This window comes from Arvicola amphibius, chromosome 15, assembly GCF_903992535.2.
Source record: "Arvicola amphibius chromosome 15, mArvAmp1.2, whole genome shotgun sequence".
Lineage (NCBI taxonomy): Eukaryota > Metazoa > Chordata > Mammalia > Rodentia > Cricetidae > Arvicola > Arvicola amphibius.
This window is the reverse complement of record NC_052061.1, coordinates 25,187,834-25,206,770: the sequence shown is the minus strand read 5'-3', so window position 1 is coordinate 25,206,770 and position 18,937 is coordinate 25,187,834. Positions and strand designations below refer to the sequence as shown.

The 18,937-nt window shown below is 45.0% G+C and overlaps 1 protein-coding gene across 1 annotated transcript; it reads left to right on the top strand.

The window, feature by feature from the left end:
• Positions 1-700: 700 nt before the first annotated feature.
• On the top strand, positions 701-16,825 carry Isx (intestine specific homeobox). Its single transcript, XM_038312330.1, has 4 exons — positions 701-998; positions 13,942-14,093; positions 15,801-15,917; positions 16,589-16,825. Exons 1-4 carry the CDS (start codon positions 701-703, stop codon positions 16,823-16,825), a joined length of 804 nt encoding a protein of 267 aa, XP_038168258.1.
• The last annotated feature ends 2,112 nt before the right edge of the window (positions 16,826-18,937 follow it).

The window sequence follows — 18,937 nt, the reverse complement described above, 5'->3', positions numbered from 1 at the left end:
AGAGTTTAGTATGTGACTGGAGGTCAGGGAGAGAATAGAACGGAGCCAACAGCAGCCAAAGCGGGGGGAGGTGTGCAGGGGGCAGTCAGAACACAGGCCTGAGGTCTATAGAAGAAAACTGCCAGGCGCAGTGTGTTAGTGACCCAGCGCCACCCTTCCTGAAGATCTACAAAGGCACATGGGCCCTGGAAATTTCTTTCATTCTAGAGACTGGAAGCTGATCTGAGGAAGTCCAGAGGGCATTTACAAAGGCCCCTCAAGTCACAGGGAGGCTCAGGGCTCACTTGGCCACGTAGGGCCCATAGGTGGCACCCCAGCCTCTCAGGGACTATCTGAGGTCAGCAGGAAGGGGACACAAGTCAGAAAAGAAGACAAAGGTGGACGCTGGCTCCAGACCTCTCCCTACCAATTCTGCATCATTTCCCTCTGTTTCTGTTACCCTTGAGCAGTGACTGCTGATTGGGAATGGCATCACCTCCAAGACCCTCTCTGGAAAACTGAACCTCTGTCTGGTGACAAATGTGACCTGTGGACACAGGACAAGCAGCTGTCAGCTCTTCCGCTGGAAGCCACTCCTGATCTTGTAGGCGTCCGAGGTCCATGGAAGTCCCTGTGCCCAAGGGATCGTGCTCGAGTCACACAGCATCAGGATCCCTGAACACCACCTCTGTGTGCCCTCCGAGTCCCCAGGAGTTCCAGGATGAAAGTACACCACCCTCTGCTGGCATCATCCTGGGCACACACAGAGTGTCCCTCCCAGCTGGCTTCGGGGCAGGCCAAGGCAGGCCCTACAATCCACGGGGACATGGAGAAGGAGAGTTCAGGGTACAATGAGGCTCGGGAGAAGCTGGGCCTGTCCTTCTCCATTGACGCTATCCTGAGGAGGCCCTCAGAGAGAAGAAACACACCCAGACCGCAAAGTGTAGGAGAAGAGGACTCCAGACAGACAGCAACCCCAGGTACGAGGCTAGAGAGGCCCCCACAGGATCAGTCCCAAGGTAAGTGACTTCTGGTCATTCGCTTTTGTTCCGAGGGCTCTGGGGAGGTTCTGACAGTTCTCATCAATAAAACAAGGAGCTGTGACATCCAAAGTGATAGTAGGTCTAGGCCAGATGCTTTTTAAGATTTTCAGTCTGAATCAGAACCGTGCTATTCAGAGCGCAGAAGCCCATTGGCTCGGCCGATTGAAAAATGCAGGGCCATAGAGCTTACTCTTGTTGACCAGGCTATGACCAGGAACTGTCAGTCACATTCACCCTGCACTGATGAAGTGGTAGGTACTGTCCTTTCATTTGGGCAGAAATTACGGCAACTGGGCTGATAAAGCGGTGGACAATGTCACCAAGTTACAAAACTAGAAGCCACAAGCTGAACTCAGGCCCTGGCACACCCAAAACCTTGCCCCTAGCACATTCTCCCCATGAGCTGAGCTCAGTTTGCATCAGCTTGCATGGATTCTAGTAGATGAAGCTTTGCCAGGGTCTGGTCCTCATAGATTCCCCATACCCAAGTCTGTAGCTTCTCAAGGACATACACCTACATAAATGACCAGATAGTTTTCAGCTTTTTTTCAAGTCAGCATTCACTCAGGGCAGTGGATACCCCTTGCTGTGGAATCTGGGACGGCAGAGGGTGTCTCCAACCTGTCTTAGTCTGCTGTGTGACTTTAGGGAAGTTCCTGTTCTCTCTGATCTCAGCTTTACTCTGTGAAGCTGCTCAGGTAATAGGAGTGAGGGATGTTAGTGCTTATGAAGTCTCAAAGGCCATTTGGTCACAAGTCTGTGAGCCTGGAGTATCTCACACCAGACCCTGGTCTTTCCTGTTTTCACCCCTTTCATCTAAGAAAATGCTAGGCAGGAAGCTCAGGGGTTCCTTAATGACATTACCTCCCCACACAGAGTCCCGCCCCCAGCCAGTCTCCCACAGAGATTCCTTACAGAAGCTGTGCTCAGCTGGGGGAGATGCTGCCACCAGCAGCAGGGGAGGTGGCTGGTTTCCTGATAGAAAAGGGCTTGGGCTCAGCTTTCAGAAGTTCGCTGGTATCTTCCAGTCAATTAAGAATTCACAGAAGCCAGCTCACTGGGAGTTTTAACCTGGGTCTCATCTGCTGCACCTGTATAAATGAATGCCACCTTCCCCATCACAGAGAGAGAGGAGGTGCCACTGCTACTGATAGCTAAAAGAGACTGCTCTTTCTAAACCTCCACTGAAGATTCTAGTATGTTCCGTTTGTATGTTCCTGCTAAGCCCAGAGCAGACACCAGACAGTGCTGGCCAAAATAACAACCACAGCATTGGAGGGTGCCCTGAGCTAGTACTTTCCTCCTTGTTCTAGTTCATGGTCACTTCAGAGAAGGCCAACCTAACAAAAGGTGAGAAATCACCTACAAAAACTGCATAAGCAGCTAGTACTAGCCCTGAGCCCTGGAGGCCTATGGCCATGCAAGGGAAGTAATTTATGGTCATAGTTTAAAGTTTTCCCAACCCTTGGAGCAGGTCCCTCTGGCAGTTCATGACTTTGGCTACTCACAGATGAAAAGCCACTATGTCAGTAGTTCTGGAGTTACTGCTTACTACCCTAGCTTCCTATGGTGTCAATAGTGCGGATTAACTGGTAGTGGTCAGGACAGAAGGATCTCTCTTCAAAGGTGTGCATTTGAGCAAAAACACAAAGTAAAGATGAAGAAGACTGAAGCAGACATAGGGCAAACAGGCAACAATGTGGCAGCAAGTACAAAGGTGGCTGCAGATGTCTGGGATGTGCTGGGTACACAGGGCTGGGTGCACACGGAAGGGACTCAAGATCACTGACTACTAAGCCCAGACACGGTGTCAGTGCACAGGAGGACTTTTAGCAAATCACTTCCTCATCTGGGCCTCAGTTTCCTCAAAGGTAACATGAAAGAGCAGAGAGAGATCTCCGTACAGTTCCTCCCAGCTCTGACATGCTATTGGAAAACCCAAAAGAAGGCCATGGGAGTCATTTTTTCCCTAGCAAAGACTTCCTCTATGCAGAAAGTCCAGTCACAATGCCATGTGGGAAGGAGCAAGGTGGTTAGTAGGCAGACCCTGTCAACCACCCTTGTCTCTCTCTACCATCTGAGGAGCCCTGGGTATAACTCAGGATGTGGTGGCTGGCCATTGCCCTTAAGCTCCTTGTGTTCTGTCCCTACTCCGGGACAGAACTCCCCACCCACCCACCCACCCCCCACCCCCCCCCCCCCCCCGCACAGAAGGGCAGTATCCAAGGGCAGCAGCAAAGCTTCAGGCCCCTTACTGTTCCATTTTACATGTACAGTACTCCATGGAGTAGCTGGTAGACTTAACCTTCAGTGATGGTTTGAATCTGAAACCTCCCCCACAGGTTCATGTTTTGAATGCTTGTTCCCTGCTAGTGAGACTATTTTGAGAACTATGGGACCTTTAGTAGAGAAGGCCTTCCCGGAAGAAGTAGCCACTAAGTGGGTCTCTGAAGATATATCTTGGCCCCAAGTTTCTCTTTCACTCTGTACCTAGCCTACAACAAAGTAAACAGCTCGTGATGTCTCATGTCCTGGGCTGCTCCTCCATGCCTCCCCTGCCATTGTGCACTACAGACCTCTGAAACTATGAACCAGATGGATTTTTCCTGTCAAGTTTTATAGTCACAGCTCCATGCAAATAACCAATTCCACCCCTACCCCCACCATGTAAGAAGCTTGGATTAACTGTGGCATTTCAGGTTCCGTGTCTAAGATAGTGACATCAGCTTGAGGCAAGGCCACAGATCTGTAATCTAGAAGCTCGAAATGAATCTGGTGTCCACGGTATTTGAGGAGGCTGGAACTCCAAGAGGTAAAATGGGCTGTTCAGATCTAAAGTTCATAAAGAGCCAGAACCGGACCTGTCACCCAGGCTCCCAAGCCAATCCAGGGTATTGCCCATGGCTTGAATTTCCTAGCAAGGACTAAGGTCCATTCCCTTTGGGACCCTCTCAGATCTCAAATCAGTAGAAACCTGTGAAAGGATATTGGACTCAACCACCATTTACTTCTCTTGGGAGAAGCTAGCCCTCTTCAGAGACCTGGGTTTCACCCAGGGACCTTCCAAAGTCAAGGGAAAGCCAGTCAAGAAGAAACCTCTCTCAATACTGGAGACTCAGAGCCTGAAAAGGAAGATGTCATCTCTGCCTAGCCCACTGGTGAACCTCTGAAACCCTAGCCCTAGGAGAAAAGGAGGCTTGTGTGAACTACCCAGCCTCTGCAAAATCTTCTTACATCCCTTCCCCTGCTCATGAACTGTTTGTTGGCTTCCTTGGTGAAGAAGCAGTAAGTGTGTTCCCCTGGCAGGAAGGCAACTAAGGATGTAAAGAGGAATAACACCACATATAACAAGCTGTGGCCAATTGCAGAGATAGTTCTTGCCAGATTCACATGGAGCAGTGCTACCTTGTGCTTATCTTGTCTGATGGAGCTGACTTGGGCAGAGTGATATTCTGGGTGTTTGAGGAATATCGTACAGCAAGGGTCACCAAGATTTTTTTTCCTGCAAAAGATAATAATGTAATTCTAAGCTTTAATGATGGTCTCTGTCACAATTACTTTACCATGGAGGTTGAAAACACCGATAGACAATGTGAAAAGCATAGATATATTTGTGCTCTAATAAAACTTTATTTTCAAAAAGAAGACAGTAGGTTCATTGGTCCTCATGTTTTGGCTGCTCAGCCTCTGCCTCTGCCTCGTTACTGGGCTATTCAAGGTTCTGCACACACCTGACCTGCTTGTGTCTCCATTCATCTCCATCATTCATTCAGACCTTCTTGCTCTATGCACAAGATATGTACTTCTGAACCTTTCCTCCCTTCAGATGCCCTGTACCTTCAGCCTTTGAAAACCATGTCTCCTCCCCATGCTACTTTCTCCTCCTCCGCTCCCTCTGGTTAGTTCCCTGACCTCTCTCCTGTCTGTGAGTGCTTCTGACAGCCTCCATAGTGATAGAAGTCCTTCCTCCCTCCCACTTGTGTGTATTTGTGTGTGTGTGTTTATACATGAGTGCATGAGTGTGTGTGTGTGTGTGTGTGTTTATGCATGTGTGCACGTGCACATGTGTGTTTGTGTGTGTGTATGTGTGCTTAGGCATGCATGGGGGGACAGAGAGAGACAGAGAGACCCTCCTTCTTTTCTGAAGGACACCAGTCATTGGATTCATGTCTACCCTATCTCCAGAATGATCATATCTTGAGAGTCTTAATTTAATTATATCTACAGACTATTTCCAAATAAAATCCCATTCATTGTTAAGAGGAGTTTGAATTTGGGCATATCTTTGGGGGCAGGATCACACCTCTCACAGGTCTTTCACTGCTCCCCCCTTTATCTTATGCTCCTTCATTTTTCTTTTCTCTTCCTGTTGCCAGAGGCTGCTCGTTTATTTCCCAGCCACCCAGACAAGAAATAATCACACAGAAACTGTATTATTACAATACTGCTTGACCTATTACCTCACGCTTCTTATTGACTAGCTCTTATATCTTAAATTAATCCATTTCTATTAATCTGTGTATTGCTACATGGTTGTGGCCTACTGGTAAGGTTCCATCTGGTATTTGATATCTGTCTTTTACAGCAGCTACATGGCTTCTCCTTGACTCTGCCTTCTCTCTCCTTCTCTATCTGCTTGAAATTCCTGCCTTGCTCTGTTCTGTGCTGCAATAGGCTACCCCAAAGCAGATTCTTTATTAACCAATGGTATTCACAGCATACAGGGGGGAATCCCACATCACCTCCCCTTTTCTGTCTAAATAAAAAGAAAGGTTTTAACCTTTCTAGTAAAATTACATATAACAAAACAGGTAACAAGCAAGAATTTCATTTACAATATTTATATCTATTTTATCTTTTATTATAACTAAGAAAAACTATAATTATAACTATCTATTCTTCAACTCCAGAAGAATATATTACCTAAGTTAACAGGAAGTGCATTGTAAGCAACTTCCAAAACTCTAGAATTGACAGACATCTTGCTGCCTGAACAGTCACCCAAAGTTTTTCTGTAACATTGGAGCACCCATCTTCAGACTATAGGCCCATAGTATCTGGCAGACATTTTCATGAAGCAGGAAATTTCAAAGACTGTTCAACTTATATTGGAAGTTTGTCAGTCACTTTCTTCTGCATCCCAAATAATGTCTGGCATACTTTTTCATTAAGTAGGAAATTTCAAAGACAGTTCCACCTATATTGGCAGTTTGTCAATCACTTTCTTCTGTGTCCTGTGTAACATCTGGCAGACTCTTCCATGAAGCAGGAATCCCAAAGGGCCATCTGACCCTTAGGCAAGTTCAGCAATCATTTTTCTGTGGGTCTTGCATGATCAGTTCATATTGCATAACATCAAGATAGCCAGGCAAAAGCAGTTTCTTGCTCAAATGGCTAACCAACTCCATAAGGAGCCTCTTCAGTGCCCATCATTCTTTGAAGTAGATTCGTGTACCAGGAACAGATGTGTCTCATTGTCATGAAAAGTCCTAAGTTATTAAAACATTTTAAATTATGTTAGTCTTTGAAAGGTTTGAACAATAACTATCCTTCTGAAATATATCTCTGTACATCTAGAAAACGTAACTAACATGACTACAGTCTTGACTATTATAGATGATTATCTAGTAACCTGTTTTTCTTAATTATATATTATGTTTTTAAATGAGCTGCACAAACACAACACCTTAATCAAAAGCATAAATATACATATAACAAAATTGACCTTAAATTTGTATCAATATCCCAAGATCCATACCAATGCAAGTATTTATCTTTATAGCATATTCCCATTTATGTAAACAAACATTTACAAACAATATTGGGGAATTTGGGCATAGTTCTCTCCAAACTGCTTCCTGCTTTTTATTGGGTAAAGTAATTTTAGGGGTTTATAGAGACCTTTCAGAGGGTTCTATTGAACCATATTAGTCTGGAAGGAATCCACAGGTTCTCATCCTCTGTGAAAACAAAAGCAGAACCTCTTTTCCAAAGCAACATATCATTAGACCCAAATTTTGAAGTTAAGATATCTTTAAAGTATATATGTTGGTTTAGCTTAGCAGCCCCCAGAATCAAATATCTCTCTGCAGTCAAAAAATTCAAAGAAAACACAATATACATAATCCAGACTCTCTGTGTATGTTCCATTTTTATGTGGCTTATTTTTATTTACTCCTTTACTCTATGACTGTCTTTACTCTGTCTCCTTAAAGATTTGGTTTTAAAAAAAATCATTTACTTCCTATTATAACTATTTATATTCTTTTTCTTCTCTTTCCTAAGCCTACATACATTTATCCGATGTAGAGATCTTTCTCATTTAATCTGTCTTTATTGTGTATCTGTAATCCTTTTCTGACAGGACTAAGGCTGCTTTGCCTTTTGGATCCACCCAGTCCAACATGGCAGAGGCCCATTCAGTGCTAGCTCTGTGAGTCATGCTCACAGCCTCACTTCCAGACACACAGCAGCAGGTCTGTGTTGCTTTAAGCAAGTTGTAGCACTTTGCTCACAAACCCCAATTAAGTGTTCAGCATCCTGAAAAAGCCAGAACTGTTTGTGCAATTAGCACAAACCAGGAAGCCACCATTTTGAAACCTAATGGGAATTTTTTTGGCTGCTAATGTTGAATCAAGAAGACCTGTCTTAAAGGAGCCACAGCACCCCTGCTTGCCACCATCAAACAGAGCCCACATGGGGAAAAATTCAGGTACCAAAAAGCTGCACTAAATTCTGTTTTATGTTTGTTTGTTTGGTTGGTTGGTTGGTTGGTTGGTTGGTTTGTTGGTTTTGTCTAGAATTTCTTTTCAAACTCTCTCAGATTTTATGTGGGTATAGTCAGCCCATGTTGGCACACCAATCTGTTGGTGAGGGCTGCTCATTCATTTACTGGCCACTCAGACCCAAAATAATCACACAGAAACTGTATTATTACAACACTGCTGGGCTTTTACATCATGCTTCTTATTGGCTAGCTCTTATATCTTAATTAGCTCATTTCCATTAATCTGTGTATCACCACATGGTTGTGGCCTACTGGTAAAGTTCTGTCCAGTGTCTGTCTCCTGCCACTGCTACATGGCTTCTCCTTGACTCTACCTGCTCTCCCCTTCTCTATCTGCTTGAAATTCCTGCCTTTCCCTATTCTGCACTGCAATAGGCCCAGTGCAGCTTCTTTATTAACCAATGGTATTCATAGCATACAGAGGGGAATCCCACATCATTTTCCCTTCCTTTTCTTCTCTCCTCTCTTCTCTGTCCCATTCATGTCACCTACCCACACACCCCCAGGCCTTTAACTGCACAGCCAGGGCCAATTAGCAAACCGCAGAGAAGGAACAATCAGGGAAGGGAGTTGAGAGCAAAACATCAGTTTATAATTAGGTGGCTTAATCACCTGCACAAATTGTGTATTTATTATAATCAATGTATTAAATGGCTCAGTTTTAATTAAGTTCTGCTAACTCGTTCTCTTTGAAGACTCACTGAAGTGTGATTCACACCTCCCAGAATTAACAATGGCCAGAAAGAGCTACATGAAAGAGGTAGCTGTCCTGGCTGCCTTCATCCACCTCTCCCTGCCCCGGGTGTTCTTGTCCATCTCAAAAATGGAGTTGCTGAGATGAGCTGGAGTCATGGGCTTCGTGATGTTGGATATCCTGCACAGAGGTCAAAAATATGTTGTCCAAAATAGCAACTTCTAGATCAAAATGGCCAAGAACCTGGTAAGAAGATGCTAGGCCTGGACCAGGAACCCTAGGATTGTTTTACTCTCTACCAGTGACCCTTCCTGCTTGTAAAATTGGGGCTTGATGATTCCTAATCCTCTCAGAGCAGAGATACAGAATGTCCGGTTCTTGCATCTGTAAAGGACTCCATCCCAGGCCTGGAACAGCTTCCCTGGTGGGCTCAGATTTTCAATGCTTTGATAAAGAAATCTCCGAGGATCCAAAAATGTATGGGCTGCATCATGTTCCAGTCTCTCCTCTATCCATAATCTGCTTACACTGCTCTTCCTCTGGTACCTGCTTCCGTCTCCTGTGACGGATTATGGTCAATTACCTGGCAACAACCTTCCTGGCCTCTGGCAACCTCTATCAGCACAAGATGGGAAAGTTAAAGCATTGATCTTCACCCTCCCTGTAGTCGTGTAGTCCATGGTGAGGTTGACTCTGAGTAAACCCCAGAGAATCTTGACACAATCTCTACTGCTAACAGCCCCCTCCTTCCCAGACACAGGTAGAGAGGCAAGTATGGCAAAGTCTTTACTTCAGATTCTTCTGAGACCATCAAATTTGGCACCACACCAATCTCATATGTCCTTTTCTGGAGATTAGTGGCAAATATATGATATTGAATGGAGAAAAAAACACAAAACTTGGCCCAGAATACAATTTTGTCAGAATCCAGCAGACAGTTCAGTGAGAAAGAGCTGCCAAACAGAACATTCCACAGTGATGGTTATGTTGTACAACTACAGTCCAAAATGGTAGCCCCTCACTACACTTGGCTGTTCTGCTATGGATAACATGGCTGAGCAGCTGAATTTTCTATTTTACTTATTTCAATAGCCACTTTGATCTACCAGCTGCTATTTTGGATAACACATTTTTGATCTTTCTGCATGATGTCCAGCCTCTGGTCCTAAATTATTTTCCTGACTCTAGGGTTCAAGTCTATCTGTGTCTCTCCCAAATGGACTTAACCTTAGTTGAGAACCCAGCCACTGGGAGTGAGTGACCTCATCTCTAGAGTTTTCTCACTACCACTTTTGTCTCTCTGGTTTGAGGTTGTTCCCAAGAAGGGAAGTAAAATAAAAATCAGCATTAGAAGGGTAAAGAATATAATCAAATATACTATTTGTAAAAAAAGCTATACGAAAAATCACAATAAATATAAGGACAAAGAAATAGTCATATTATAAAAAGAAAATAATCAGCATTGACTACTGATATCTCAAGAACCACAACCAGTCTTGAAAAAGGGCTTTGACATCTTGAGCTAAGCAGGTCCATTTGGAACTCAGCCTCCATGTCCCCATGCATGTGAATTTTAGGTACGATCTTTTTTCTAGGAAGGATCACTAGAGTGACTGAACATTCCTACCACCATCGCATTATCATCCCTCAGGAAAAAAAATCATTCAGAGCACATGTAGCTCAAGGCCAATGACATACAATATTTTTCTAGACTACATATTAAATTTGAAGCCAGACTTGGCTACATAAGACCTTGTCCAATAATAAATTTGTTATTGTTGTTGTTTTTGTTATTATTATTGTTACTTAAAAGCAGGGTAGACTTGGAAAGGTAGGAAGCAGATGGTAGAAGTGAGATTTCTACCAGAGATGGCCCACAATGGCTAAAAAAAAAAAAGAGTCAGCAAGTAAAGGCACTTGCCGTCAATCCTGATGACTGAGTTTAATCTTTGAGAAAGCCGCTCCACCACAAGTTGTTCTGTGACCTCCATATCTTCTCCCTAGCAAATGTCCATGTACACACACACACACACACACACACACAAATAAATAGATGCAATAAGAAGCAGCACAAAAGCTATTGGGAGATGATACTTTAGTCCTCGTTGCATGCATTCTTAAAAAACTTGTGAAGTCAAAAGAGTGGAGTAAAAAGCCAAATTGAGGAGATTTTAAAAGTGGATTAACAATAAAAGTTGGTATACTAGGGATGCATGGACCATGCAATCTCATTCCTACAACACAGGAAACAACATGGTTGATTCTGAAAAAGAGAAGTACACACCCCCACTTCACTTACAATCCCCACCCCACAGTGCATACATGCACATGCCATTTTTCTCATCAACTAAAGGTCCCCAGGCAAGCATCCCTGGGGAGAAGGATTGCAGAATCTGGTCAGGGTGGATTTGTATTTGGTCATCTATGATTCAACACCTCTCCTACTCACCTTATAGACAGCAAGTACAGTACAGAGTAAATTAAATGTTCTCAAGTTGTGAAGGTTAACCAGAACGAGCTCAGGTCTTGTGGTGTGGTTTCTACCATCCTGTGACAAGCATCATCCCCTGTAAAAGAAGAGAGGAATGTTAGTGGATCTTTTCAGTTATTAAACTGCCAGCATTTCCCAGTTCTTCCTCTCCTTTTAAAGCACGTCAGCTCTCATCAGTCATCTATGTGGCACATGACAACAGATGTTCTACAAAATTTCAGGTGTATTTTATAAAAATGTGTCCTCTATCCTCTAGGCTATTCATTTGGAACAAATATTGGTGATGCTCTCTGGGCATTGGTTACTTGGTTAATCTGAGAGCCTCCTGCCTTCCAGGGGTACGCTGTCCAGAAAGGAGGCAGATATAAGCTGCCTCCCCAGTGTTTGTGTCCTCCAAGCATGAGTGTTGAGTCTTCCCTGGTACTAGACTCTATCCTCATCTGAAAGTGAAGACAATTTGGGCTGAGAGTTTGTGTGCTTTTTTTCTACATTCTGTAACTGGTCCAATTAAGACTACTGCAGCTTTATCTTCAGATGCCTTGGCCACAGAGTTTGGTCACTCCACCGGCATCCACTGTTGCTTGGCTCTCTGAGTGGCGAACGTATAAAGGCGGCCGAATCTCCCATTCTGAAAGATCTCCCTGGGAGAAGAAAGTGTACATAGTACTTTTTTTGTATGACTGCTGTGCATATGTAGTCATATTTTTCTTTGGGCCACCAGCTCACAAATAATGACATGGACATTTATTAATTATGAAAGCTCGTTGTATCTGTTTGTTCCTTTGGTATATGTCCATCATTGTGAGAATAATGATGCTAATAGTACCACTTTATTTCTCTAGGTATAAACCCTTTCTAATTGCTTCTCTTTTCAAACATTTGCTTTGATATTATCACTGGTTTGTTCTTTCATCTAAAAGAAGGACAGTTAATAATTAGACCATAGGTACTAATTATTATGAAATTGTTAATAACTTCTAACTTTTTACTTGTCACTAGGAAATATTATTTCTATCATATTTACTTTGAGCCTTTTCTGTGTTGAGGCCCATCAGTTGATGTCTATCCTTGGACCCTATGTACCCAAAGGCAAGTAAAGATCAAAGAATAAAATATATAAATATTTTTAAGATTGAATTTATGTCCCAAAGAGCCTGTATAAATCAGAATTATGTCTGTCCCAGAAATTATCATCTGTTGCAGGAAAACAGCTATGGGATATGCTACAACTGAGCAATTTGAATGAGTCTGGGTACAAAGGTTGGCAGAGTGAGGGCAGTAGAGCTGGGTATGCCAGTACGAGTGACCACCATGGTTCCACAGAGACCTGTGCCTAGAGGGAGGTCCCACAGGTAGAGCTGAATGCATAGGGTCACTCTCTTGAACTCCTTACCAAAGGTTAGAATTTGTTTTAGAAGGAGCCTAGTGAGGCATCAAGCAAAGGCTAGAATATCAGAACATGGATCCATCAATTCCTTCTTCCCACTGCTGCTGCCCTAGGATGGGCTCTTGCCTCCCATCCTCTGCTCCCACCTCCTTCCACCTTGGAAAGGGGCTGGCTGAGTTATAACTTCCAGGATATTCAAAGTCAGGTACCAAGTTGCAGGATGGGGTCAAATCTCTCAAAGCTTTGGGATAACTCCCAGGTCCCTGGAAAAACTAGCATACCCCATGAATGTTCTCATTTAATCTGTCTCCTCCCTCAAAATTAAAAAGTCACCACGAGGATTGAGGATATGAGCATTAGCTGTAAAAGCATGAGAAGCTGAGTTCAAATCCCCAGCACAGATGTAGAAAAGCAGGATGTATCTATATACACAGCTGTAACCCGCTTGGGAACAGAAACAGGAGAATCATTGGAGCTTTCTGGCTGCCAAGCCAGCTCCAAGTTCAGTGGGAGACCCTGTCTCAAGGGAATATTACAGAGAATGACAGAACAGAGCACCTTTTGTCCTCCTGCACATACACAACACACAGGCATGTACACATACATATACTTACACATAAACAAATAAATCCCATGACAGAGAGTGACAATCTAGGTAATAAAGGAAAAGACTTTGGACTCTTCTGAACAGGGGCCCTCACATTTTCATTTTGTGCTGGGCCCCATAAATGGCAGAGCCAAACCTGAATGGAACTGAGGCTAGTCAGGTGGGTTGGAGATAAGTTGGCAGGGCTGTGCGGCCACCATGCTTGACCTGCACTACGTAAGACAAGGTTGGCATACTTTTTCTGTAAAGGGCCAGATGGTAATTATTTCAGTCTTTATAGCCATATGCTCTCAGATGCAATGATTCAGTGCCACCATTGTAATGCAAAATTGGTAAGAGATGATACAAAATGCATAGAGCTCTGTTTCAATAAAACTTTATTTTAAAATACAATAGGATGGGTTTGGTCTGCTTGCCATCTCTCATTAAAGACAAAGGGGTTTGCCTTAAAGACATTTAAACAGAAGAAAGGCACAGAATCAGAAAATTTTCTAGAAGGTTAACTTGACTTCACTGGGGAGAAGAGGATTAGCCTAGAGGGGGTTCTAGAATACATTGCTGCTAACCTCCAATTCCAAGGTGTAGCGTCTGTCTGTGCTATGTGTACTACAGTACTATGCCCATAGTGCAGCACCTGCACGAGACAGGTCATTCTTGAAACAAGAATGCCAACTTTATTGTGTTCAGGGAAAGCTTATATGGTGCTCTGGTCTCCGGATCTTTCAGCTGCAGCCACCAGAACCCACTCCCCTGTCTCACGCTCAGAGTAGCTAAGACACAGGGAAACAAGTTGTTTCATTCCAGCAGGCAAAGGGTCTGAGGCAATCAAATAAAGTCAAGGGGCCAGGGGCCTGCAGCCCCCACCACCAAGGAGCCAGGGACCAAGGCTCAGCAGTGGCCATGGGCTTGGAGAATGAAGCAACACGACCCAACCTGCATGCTTTCTCCCACAGAAGAAAGAAAGAGCAAGCGGAGAGTTCGCACCACCTTCACCACGGAGCAGCTACAGGAACTGGAGAAGCTCTTCCACTTCACCCACTACCCCGACATCCATGTCCGGACCCAGCTGGCTTCCAGGATCAACCTGCCTGAAGCTCGAGTACAGGTACAGTGACCACTTCACCCACTTTCCTGCTGGGCCCTCAGCCCTGCAGGGCTGCCCCAACTTTATCTCCTGGGTTTCAGGCTATGAGACTACCCTCGTCTAATAAGAATCTCTCCATTGGGATGCTCTCCACCCATCTCTGTTCCATGCCCCCTCTCAGCTGCTCATTCATACTTCTAATGCCTATCCATGCTATCAGCCATAGCAACTGAGGACTGGTGTTAACCAACATTTTTACTAAGAGAAATCACTTTGGGTTTTGCTAGACACACAGTCACTGTCAGAGAGGGCCATTGTCCCTGCCATGGTGGCCTGAAAGCAGCCACAGCCAAGGAAGAAACAGGTGAGCATGGTGACATTCCTACCAAATTTTATTTACAAGTGTAGAAAATTGATTTTTGTACAAGCTGCCAGTGTCAGGAAATATTATTCTTCTTTTTGTTTCTTTTCTCAATGGTTTAAAACTGTGCAAATCCCTCTCAGCTGGAGGGCCACTCCGACATTTGGAATGACAGGCGTGGCTACCAGGGCACTGTTGGCCAGCCTGTTAAAGAACACCTCTATCTCCTTGGTGGAAGCAGAGCAGCAGACAGAGCAAGGATTCATGGTCAGAGACAGGGTTTCTATACTAACCGCCTAATCTAACATCTGCCATCTTGTTACCACCACGCTCTGCTAGAAAAGTCTCAGGCTGGCATGAGGCTCTGCTCTGTCTCACAGCAACATTGCCGGCACTCTCTCTGAACACAGAGACTTCGACATCATTCTTTAAAAAAACAAAAACTTGCAGCTTATTTGCTCTTACTCAGAACCAAAATAGAGGTCCAGCCCAATGTACCACGTTCCATTCAACTCTCTTCCTCTGGCTAGAGCCCAGCCCAGTCTTAGTCTGGCTAAATTCCTCCTACTTGGAACTGTGTATAACACCTGCATCTGCCATCAAGTCTAGAAACCAACACCTGCTTCCCCATAATCACCAAGTACAAATGGCTGCATGTCAGAGACCATCAGGGCACCCAGGAATGCAGAGATCTGCCAGTGTTCAACCTATAGATGCCAAGTGGCCCACGGGGTTTGCAAACTGGTGGCCCGCTGATGGAAGACAGCCCACAGATGGCCTGCACGGCATTTAAAAACTCAAAAGCATTCACATAAAAAAAGAAAAGGAAGGGAGGAAGGAAGGGGGAGGGAGTGAGAGAGGGAGGGTGGGAGGTGAGTGAGGTGGAAGGAGGAGGGAGGGAGTTTTTTTGGCTTGTCTTACGTACTTCCTCCCTCCCCCCTCACCTCAGCACTCCCGAACTCAATGCCAGCCCTCAAGAAACAGAAAGAAGGAAGGATAATCAAGATTCTTCATGCTGGAGGCTGGAGACTGATGAATCTGACACGCTGGCTCCTGTTTCCAGGAGGCAGCTGTTAGCAGGCCCTAAGATCTTCAAGCTCTGTTGACCACAGACCCCACCCAAACCCTCTCAGTTCTCACTTATGCATGTCCCCAACTCCTGTTACCCTGGTCTCTTCCCTGAAGACTCCAGACTCAACATGCAATGAAGTCCTCCTCCCAAAATGTGATTTTATAAACTGTGAAGAGCTCATTCTTTGGGGGATGCTAATGTTCTGCATTTGGGGGAAGATACCAGATGGGGAGGCGGGGCTAGTAGTTGGAATGTATTTCCTTGACACATATCCATTTTCTTTCCCTGACTGCAGATCTGGTTCCAGAATCAGAGAGCCAAGAGGAGGAAGCAGGAAAAGATTGGAAGCATCAGTACATCGCAGCAGCCTGGTGAGGCCAGCTTGACCCTGCCCTCAAACATGGACATGGTTGTGAGTGGCTCAGTCCTCAAGTGGTGCTAAAGGGACAGTCGTCTGGGTTCATCTCACCCCAGCCCTGTTGTGAGGTAGCCCTGGGGAAGGTGCCTACAGTAGTGAGCACAATGCGAATCCTTCCAGAAATAGGAAGCCCAAGGAGATGCCTAAAAGAGGGGATCTGGAACAAGTATCTCACTAGCTGGCTCTTCCTTTGAGTGACAGTGGTATTCTCACTTGTACAAAACTTCACAGTTCACAAAAAAAGAGTCACAGGGTAAAGCATAGAACACAGGGGTTGGGCAGTCAGCTCTAAAGTAGACTGCCCAGTGTCAAATCTCAGTTCAAATCCCACATCACAGTGTGCCATAGAAAAGGCACCTTGCTCCTTAGAGGTCAGTACTAAAGTTTTGACCAGGATGAAGTGACTAAGACCTAGAATCTTCTATTCATGGTCTGCTACTGAAGAAGTGACTCTCTGAGGAGTGAGGTGAAATCCTAGACACATGGCTGCTATCCATGCTGTGAGGTTAGGTTCAGGTAGGTATGCTGAAAGTCCCAGGACTGCAGGACCAGCTGCCACACTACCCACCACCAGCTTCTTGAATCATGAAGGCACCTGGGAAGCAGCAAGAACAGTTCTTGGTCAAGGTTAGGACTCATCGGTCCCCTTTGATCTTTCCTGACAGGGTCCTGTGCTGACACATACTGCTCTGCCCATGTTGGTGCCTCCCACGGGTTGCTACCCACACTCTCAGACTCAGCTCACTTCAGCCTGGTTCCCTGCCCAGATCACCCTTGTCCCATGGCACCCATGGGATCTGCAGCCCTTGCCTGGCTATCTTATCCAACAGCCTTGTGTTCCTACCCTCATCCTGCCACCTCCATACCCCAAGTGGGGCAGCATCTGTGCCACTTCAACATAGGGACTGGTTGCTCTTTTCCCAAGCAAGCTACTCTACTCTCTCAGTGATAGCAGACAACCCTGGACCTCAGAGAAAATCCCCCCACAACCCATCAATGGCCCACACACAGCCCGGGAAGCTACCCAGAGCTTGCTATTGGAGACTGCATTGGCATGGCAGCAAAAGACAACACACCAGTCCAAGTCATTCTCCTAGTGCAGAAGCCTGGCTGCCTGAGGGCTGGGGATAAACTCCAGAATAAGCCACTCTCCATTCCCCCCTGTGCTTTCTCTAATGGCTGTGCCACCTCCAGCTGGTCAGTCACACCCCCTGTACCTCATCTGTAACAGATTCTTTCGAAGAACTCTTTTCTCCCTTGCATTGGGGAGATGAGCCCTGGGAAACACAAGATGTGGGGAGGCCCAGGAAGGGCTTCGCATCCATGCACCCATCCATGACATCTGTACTGAACACTGAGCATTGTACACTTGGAAACAGATGTGGAGCTGAACAGATTGGACTCTGCCCGGGTCAGCTGAAAGGTGATGCTGACCTCTGCCTATATCACATGGCGGTGACCTTGCACTTGGATCCTGTCTGGCACATTACTATTGACTTTGATATAAAAAATCTCAGAATAAGGAAAAATAGAAAAATGTTTTTAATTTAAAACAGAATTTTGTGTCTATCATTTGCTGGTCTGGGAAGCATGACCCGTCCTCACTGGAATTACTAACAGACAGCAAAGCTCTCTGTGCACACAGGGCCCAGCTAGCCTGCCTGGCTCTGTGCTGAAAAGCCCTTGGCGCAGCTCTTGGTTTCTTTGCAGGGATGCTAGATCATGGTTCTCAACCTGTGGGTAGCAACCCCTTTGGCAAACCTCTATCTCCAAAAATATTTACAGTAGCAAAATTACATTTATAAAGTAGCAAAGATAAAATCCAAAACACCAATAATAACCTTTGCTGGAGAGGTTGTGGGGTAAGGGGCACACTCATCCATTGCTGGTGGGAATGCAAACTTGTGCAACCACTTTGGAAAGCAGTGTGGCGGTTTCTCAGGAAATTCGGGATCAACCTACCCCAGGACCCAGCAATTCCACTATTGGGAATCTACCCAAGAGATGCCCAATCATACAACAAAAGCATATGCTCATCTATGTTCATAGCAGCATTATTTGTAATAGCCAGATCCTGGAGACAGCCTAGATGCCCTTCAGTGGAAGAATGGATGAAGAAACTGTGGAATATATACATGCTAGAATACTACTCAGCGGTAAAAAACAATGACATCTTGAATTTTGCAGGCAAATGGATGGAAATAGAAAACACTATTCTGAGTGAGGTAACCCAGACCCATAAAGATGAACATGGGATGTACTCACTCATATTCGGTTTCTAGCCATAATTAAAGGACATCGAGCCTATAAATTTGGGATCCTTGAGAAGATAATAAGAAGGTGAACTCCCAAAAAAAGATATAGTAATCCTCCTGGATATTGGAAGTAGACACTATCGCCAGGCAAAATTGGGAACTTGAGGGTTGGGCAAGACTGGGCCAAGGGAAGATGGGGAGAGAAAAGTGTGAAGGGGAGAGCGGGGGGAGCTCGGAGGAATGGGGTGCTTGGGATATAGGAAGGGTGGATATGAGAGCAGGGAAGCATATATCTTAATTTAAGAATAAAAAAAAATAATAAAATAAAATAAAATAAAGTAGCAAAGAAAATAGATTTATGGTTAGAGACGCCCACAACATGAGGAATTGTATTAAAGGGTCACAGTGCTGGACCTGAGTCTAGTTTTTCTTGTCTCTAGGAGAAAGGCAGTGGTTCCCACCTGGCCTGTGATACACAGCATCCAGGAGACATTGGGAGGAGGGGAGTGATCCTTAAAAGCCTGAAAGTTGGGCAGACACTGGAATGATATTAGCATTTCATGCCTGGGCAGGCGATGGCTTGGGTCCCCATCCCAAGAGGTTTCTAGTCCCAGAGAGACCAGGGAGACCTCCTGCTGGGCTTGCTTTCTGCCCAGAAGTCTCAGAGGCTTGTGGTTGTTGCTCCCCTCAGGTAGGCAGTTGGGGTTGAACTCTGTGTATAGCTCCAGAGTAAGTTCTAGAAAATTTATTCTGAATCAA

Excerpts from the sequence above, each read along its gene's own strand:
- Isx (XM_038312330.1), top strand. The coding sequence starts at position 701 with ATGAAAGTACACCACCCTCTGCTGGCATCATCCTGGGCACACACAGAG. Across the intron at positions 14,094-15,800 it reads TGCCTGAAGCTCGAGTACAG|ATCTGGTTCCAGAATCAGAG; the intron begins GTACAGTGACCA and ends CCCTGACTGCAG. Across the intron at positions 15,918-16,588 it reads CCTCAAACATGGACATGGTT|GGTCCTGTGCTGACACATAC; the intron begins GTGAGTGGCTCA and ends CTTTCCTGACAG.